At 40.0% G+C, this 7,097-nt stretch overlaps 1 protein-coding gene across 1 annotated transcript in view; it reads right to left on the reverse strand.

Annotated features, from left to right (window-relative positions):
• The window catches only part of notch2 (notch receptor 2), a 45,879-nt gene extending 41,310 nt beyond the window's left edge, over positions 1 to 4,569 (reverse strand). The window contains exon 1 of the mRNA XM_062424790.1: positions 3,931 to 4,569. Within this exon, the coding sequence (XP_062280774.1) occupies positions 3,931 to 4,003 (73 nt within the window). The 5' untranslated portion in view covers positions 4,004 to 4,569. The remainder of the gene's footprint in view (positions 1 to 3,930) is intronic.
• Between the last annotated feature and the right edge of the window lie 2,528 nt (positions 4,570 to 7,097).

Below are 7,097 nucleotides of genomic sequence, written 5' to 3' on the forward strand. Positions count from 1 at the left end.
TCCAACTCGCAGTGCTTCACCCACCACGTCACCCACCAGCCGGAGCATTTAGTGGTCCAGTGCATGCAGATGCGTCCTTGCCGGAGGCGGTCTACGTGCCGCATAACTACACTACTAATCAAAAGGGTGGGGAAGGAAGACTGAATATAACATGAACACACTGTAGCAAAGGCAAGTGTATCTCACTGAGACTGCAGACAAGGGGAGAAAAGAACAAAACCAAAGAGAAAGCTAGGAGGGTGTCACAGGGAGGATGTCTTAAGCCACAAGGCAGTGGGTAGAGCCAGTGGTCATTAAATAATGTAGTGTTGTGGGCAGCTCAATAAATATCTTTGTTTTCAGAACGCGGGGCGAAGCATGGTGCAGATAAATCACATTTCACACCAGGCACCAGCTTGGGTCAGATGCAAGTAAACCATGGGCGGCACAATCGCCGGCCTTTGTCAGTTTGTATCCACAATGCGATACATACACACACGCAAATAGATACACACACGCATGTCAGCTGTCTCCTGTTTGCACTCTGCAAATATATGCAACCATACACATGCCCACACCAGGGGGGCAACACTATGTCGTGTGCCATAAAGATGGCACGCCTCCTCAAGAATCAGACTGTACTATTAACTGTGTTCCTGCATCAACACAGAAATATGTTTACAAGCCGCAAAATCATGAATTACCTAAGTGTGATTCATTCTTTTTTTACATCTAGTATAAGCAACGTATGAAGTTTAATACGCTAAACGAACCGCAGAGACTTGTTGACAAATGACAGTGAACCTTCTGGTATGTTGTTTAAAGTAGTTTAGGAATGTGTCACAAACCACCTTTTGCAACCAGGACTTAGGAAATACAGACAGTGCCGTCGTAAGACAATATAAATTCTGCTGATTAATGTAGCACGGGGGGGGTATTAAGACCAATTTCCACCACGTCAGGAATAACATGCTTTAGTCATACTGCTGCGTGCAATGTTGTGATTATAAATGCATTTCCCATGCATCTTCACAGCAGGGCCTCATTATTGTGGTCTGCAAGACTGCGGTCCTCTGTAGAGGTGAGGTCAAACCTCAACTGAGCTGTGATCTCTAAATTAATTGGTTTGGTTGTGATCTTGCAGACGAGAGGACAGAAGGCTCTTTTTTTTTGGACATTTATGTTCAGCAGATTGCAGCTTGTTTTTGATCTATTTTCATTTGCCATGTTTGAAGTGTAACTGTCATTTTAAGATACCGCTAATGCAAACCAACAGCTTCAAAATAAAATCTTTTCACTGGCAAACGTCTGGCAGGTGTTTATCATAAAGCAGCTATAGGAAGTGCCGCCATATTTGTCACAGTGTTTAGTAACCAACTCCCAACTCCTTGTTTGATATAAATCCGTCTACACAGCAACATTTTTGAGACTTTTTTTTCACCTTTTTGTTGGCAAAATGTTTTTATACATCACAAACAACAAATAGTAAAACAAAAAACACCCACAGTGAGCTGGTAAGATTTAGCCTGCAGGCGACAGCAGTTTATTGCAGCTTGGGGACCTCAAACCTCCTTCATGTCATCAAGGTAAGCAACACCCTGTACCCTGCCATCCTTACATATAGAAAACCACTGTTACAGTGACCAGCTTGGCGAAATAGACTATAGCATGGTGTCCTGACAATATAAAGGTTCAGCATTAGCAGGAGAAAGGGAAAGGTGAGGATGGGGACAGGAAGGAAAAGACCATTATGGTGGGCAGGGAGTGTGTGTCAGAGTGAGAGAGAGAGAGGGAGAGAAAGATTGGGATAGAGAGGGAATGAGGGAAATAGAGAGAGACAGGGAGGGAAAGAGAGAGAGAGGGAGGAATGTCAAACACCAACAACATTCCAGTGCTTCTCCTTGCACAGCCTGCAGCACTTTTACATTGTCTTTTCTTCTTTTGTGTAACTTCTCTGTTCACAAGTCACCTATAGTCCATGAAAAAAACATGAGAAAGAATAGCAGAGCTGCGTGTATCAACTCTGGGCTGAAAGAGCATGTGAGATTTAGTAAATTTCACCCTTAATTAGACTAAAAGCATTCTCCTATTGCACAGGCCTTTAATGAAAAATAATTAAGGCCTGATTCTTGAGATATGCATCTTGTCCAAAAGTCAAATTCAACATTTAGTTTTAGGTAATCAAATATGACAACCATGTGATGAGATGAGATTCAGGGTAAACCCACCTAGTCTCTGTTTAATGTAAGTGCAGATAAAACTTAACTGATCCCCAATACATTTTGCATTAAGGTTTTATGTTATTAAAACAAGGAAATTCAGAGGTACCTCTGTATTTGCTGACCAAACGCATACCATTATTTAAGATTATATAATTACACATTATGGGGAAAAAAAGATCAATGTAAACTGTCAGTTAAAAGTTTTTATCAATGTACTTTTCTGTATTTTAGCATATTTGGTCATGGCTAAAGCCTAATCTCTTTGTAAACAACCCTACAAAACAGACTCCTGGCAATAGCCTCAAGGAACAACTGAATGCTGTTTATTACGTCTTCTTTTTTTAAAACAGACTATCATTTAATAAGACCTCTCACAGCCAAATTGATGCATATTTGTGCTACTACTGAATTGACAGATAGCATTATCTGTGTGTTTAATGTGCTGCAAAGCTGGTCTACCAGAACTTGTTGGCAGATGACCTATGATAGTGTGAGCCACAATGCCCAAAGACATTTTTAAGCTGTTTGCAATTTTTATACAAGACAACCTTTCACTGCTTCAGAGTAATTCATTCTTCATTGTTACCTGACCTAAACAAAGCCTAAACATGTACATTAAGAGTTGCTAATGGAGTCTAATCAGAGGACACTAATTAGTACTTTATTAAAGACAGGTGCACTGGATGTTAAACCTGTTACCAATTATACAGATCACAGTAAAGGTGCCTTAGAGTGATTCTTTCTTAGAAGGTGACAAATTCACCATTCCCCAAATTCACTTACACCTATTTCACCTATTTTACCTGTTAGGGCATTTACAATGAGATAACTTGCCTGACAATTCACTCAAAATGCAGAGATGTATGTACGGTAATCAAATACTGTTGACTGCCAAAAAAAGTTAGCTTCTTCCTGAAACTCTATTTAACTGTGATTATAATGGTGAATATTTGGTGAGTATATATGATCCGCCTTTTATCCACTTCTTCGTCACTGTCAGCTCTCCTGATTCAGCAGGGCAGTCTAGACATGGTTAAGTGTCCATTTTGAATTCTTTCGCTCTCGCTGTTTCACATCTGGGCAGCTGTGCTGTTCAGACAGAGCAGTTGTAGACGATAGTATCCAAATCAATCAGACCATAACCCTCTGAATCAGACACAGTGCGAGTTAGCTTCACTTTCAGAGGCCTTGTGGAGGTGTGTAATTAACTAGTCTTTTAAACTGTGTGAATATGGTTAATGAGTGTTTGAGTATTAATAATAAAATAATAGTTAGTGATAATGCAGTCAGAAAAATGCAAGGTAGCGTTACTAGAGTAGTAGAGGTGAGCCTTGTAGTGACGCACTAAACCCCAACAGGATGTTACAATAAAGCCAAAGTAACTTTACGTTAGCTAAGTTAGCGTTAATGTTTGGATGAAAGGCCATGGCGTTACCTGTGCCTATTCAAAAGCCACAAACACCAAATCACTAAAAATACGCTTTAATGTTGGCTACAAGTTAGACTTCTATCTAAAGTTACTTTCTGGTAAGTGTTCTCCTTTTTCAAACATAACTTTTTCAAGTCAAATCACCTGGCTATTCAAGACACAAGTGTACGCAGTGTGTGTAGAGATGCTATGAGCGCCTTGTCGGCTGATGAAGAGGCAACAAAACGTGATCATGACAAGTTATGAAGTATTAGGGAAAAAAAGACAAAACATTCGTCAACATTGTAAAAAGAAACTTACCCAGAGAAAGCTGAATGAAGCAGAAGACGAAGACTAGTGATTTGCCCGAGGATAAACCGGGTATCGGCTCCATATTTTGGTATAATCCACATAAGGTCGCCAGCCCAAAGTTGAGCTGTCTCCCCGGTCGGTTAGTTCTCAAAAAGTCTCGCTGGAAATGCCTCACGCACTAGAAAGATGAAAAACGACTTCTTGTGCCAAGTTACAACATTTTAGTTGATTTTTTTTTTTTTTTACGTGTGACCTCTTTGTCTTTAGGTTAAAAACTTAAAAATACACATACATTTCACTTTTACAAGTCACACACGGCGCTGAAAAGTCTCCCACCTCTCTGCGCTCACTACTCACTGAAGTCCCTACGGGGAGGCACAAGACAGGTATCCTTCCGCTGAAGTCAGAGGGGATCTATTGTCGGGCTGAAACGATGGCAAAAGCTTTTTAAACGCTTACATCTAAGTTCTGATTGTCTATAATCGCTTTATAAAATTCGTACTACCCCATATATCGTTGATTATATCCAGGACACAACGGGGGAAAAAACAGCACACTCGAAGTTGTCTTTTTCTGTGTCGCAGCGGCGGAGGAATTTTTTTCTCAAATTGTTCTACTTCTCGGAGCTTGGATGACTCAAAATTAACCCGTTCAATGATGTTTTTTTCTTTTCTCCTCCCCATGAACTACACGTTTTTTCCCGATATGTCTTTTAACACCCACACTCCACTAGCTTTCTGCTTAAGCGTGGCTTTTTATGCCAGACTGAGCACCAGGTTTCTATGTCGTTACAGTTGCAGCGTTCAGGTATTTTGGACAGATGAGTTTAGAAAGAGTGGTAGTAGATAAAAGCAAAACATGTCCCACTAAGCTCCAAAATACCTCTATATATTTTATACACGAAATGAATCAACACTTTTCACGCTTTTTTTCTTGTCAAAGACCCATACAACAACATTTTAGTTACTGTGTGCAAGCAAATAAAAGTAAAGATAGGCGGGTGAGTAAATCCAGGTGAGCTCTCTAATCAGTGTTCATTCTACCGCCTTCAAGTGTCATATTGAGCAACAGTTTCTAAGATGTAAGTGTGCGAAAAGTTATTAAGGCCTTTTTGTGGGGAGGATCTCATTTCTTTTTCTTTTTTTTAAAAAGAATTAGTAATATCGTAAGAAATGTGTGAGAAGAAGCAAATTTCTCAATCTTTCCCAAAAATGAAAACTTATAGGCCTACCATTACAAGGCAAACGATTATTATTATCTAACTTTTTTTTAAAAATATTATCATGACAGTTGAATTCATTAGTGGATTGGCAAAAAATGTACCAAACACTTCTAGTTCCTAAAATGTGAGAATGTTGTGAAATGTTTTTCCTTTAAAATAAGTTTTAAATTGAATTTATTTGAGTTTGAGATGAAAGCAGATGACGTTTTTCACTATTTTGTTCTTTTTTCTTCTTTTTTTTAATCAGGTGATTAATGCAGAAACTAATCATCAGATTACAGTTATGGCTTACTTGAAGAAAAATACTTGACAGTAGATTATCTTGTTTGATTACATCAAGGTTGACTTTAGTGCTTATACATCTAAAACAGGAAACCCCCAGCGTTGCCCTTTATTCTGTCACTCACAGATAGACACACTCACACTAGCTTCATAAACTGTTAGTAATCCCAAACTAATTATCCCTTATCAGCCAGAATGATCCAGGTGTAAAGCACTGGCTCGTCGCAATAACAAGACCACGTCTCATCCCAGTGATTTGTTTGTCTTTACACCCTGTTAGAGAAACATTGCCGAGCCTCCTGCCGCTGCGACCGGCCCTCTGTCCTCTATTCAACCCTGCTGAAAGGCCTGGGACCGGGGGGAGCAAATTGATCTCCTCAGGGGTCTGTACTGACAATGCTTTTGTTGCTGTGGCCAATGTCAAGCTCTAGCTCTCAATGCGTGGTTGGGTGTCAGGTGCTGGCAGGACAACAAACGCTGTTCAGGCATTTGGTCAGGCGCTGTTTTTGTTGATAAACCATGTCTTGTGTTTGCTTATTCTTCTTATCTCTCAACAAAACATATAAATCCACTGCCACAGATGCACCACTTTCTCAGTTCTATTCCTTACTTCTGCATTTCTATTTTGTAATTTGTTGTGACCAGATTGTTAGATGGTAAATTCAATTCAGATTTCTCCTCTCATACACTTTGATAAATCTCGTTTTTCACGGTTGAACCATTGGTCATGTAAGCTAGTAATAATGTGATATAAATCACTTCAGAGGATCAGTTTGTCTGCAGCACTGTTTTCCTAATGATGTCACTCCAGATGTGGACTTCTATAGTTTGGGAAGATGGGGTGAGGAAGGGTGTGGATCTGCCTCGTGAGCAGAAAACACTGATTAGTTCCTCCTTGCCATTGCGCTGATGAAAGACCTTCTGCTACAGAAGTCTGACATAGTTTCAAATAAGAAAAAATAAAGCATTAACAAACAAAGTCTCACTGAGACTTTAAATCCTTTTGAACCACATTTGTATTAAATGCATCAGTGACCCCAGCTTCTAATCTCTTGACTTAGATGGCAAAAACGCCCCAGTTTTATCAGACTGGTGAAACAAAAGTATATTAGATAATTAGAGTTTTTGTTAGTAGTGAACACTTTGACAAACTACATTACAAATTTATTTTATTTTCAGTCAGGGCTGCCAGAAACAAATGGAAATCATTGGGTGTGTCACAAGAACTTTAGTTTTGGATCCCCTGCATGAGTGTGAGTTTTTTGTATTTGTGTTAGTATTTTGTTCACCACAGGGTAGTAATATAACTGGATCAGAGCCATCGGCTTCTGCCATGTTGGTCAGAGAGCTGCTTTCATCAACGTTGGGGCTTTTCACGCTGATTTGGAGCTCATCAGTCAGGGTGACTCCAGCTGTCAGCCAGTAGATTTATACTGCAGAACATGGTGTTCGGGGGGCAGATAGAAGAGAAGAGAGAGAGAGAGAGAGAGAGAGAGAGAGGCCGAGGGTATGCGTGTGTGTCTGTGTGTGCGTGTACATGTACACTCCCCTTAACCATAAACACGCCATCTTTCCCCCTGACATGATAGCCATGGGAAACCGAATCAGCGCCTGTCATTTAAGAAGAACGTCTCTCAGTCTTTACGTTCTAAGATAGCAAGCGGGAGAGTCA

Source organism: Scomber scombrus, chromosome 8 (genome assembly GCF_963691925.1).
Source record: "Scomber scombrus chromosome 8, fScoSco1.1, whole genome shotgun sequence".
Taxonomy (NCBI): domain Eukaryota; kingdom Metazoa; phylum Chordata; class Actinopteri; order Scombriformes; family Scombridae; genus Scomber; species Scomber scombrus.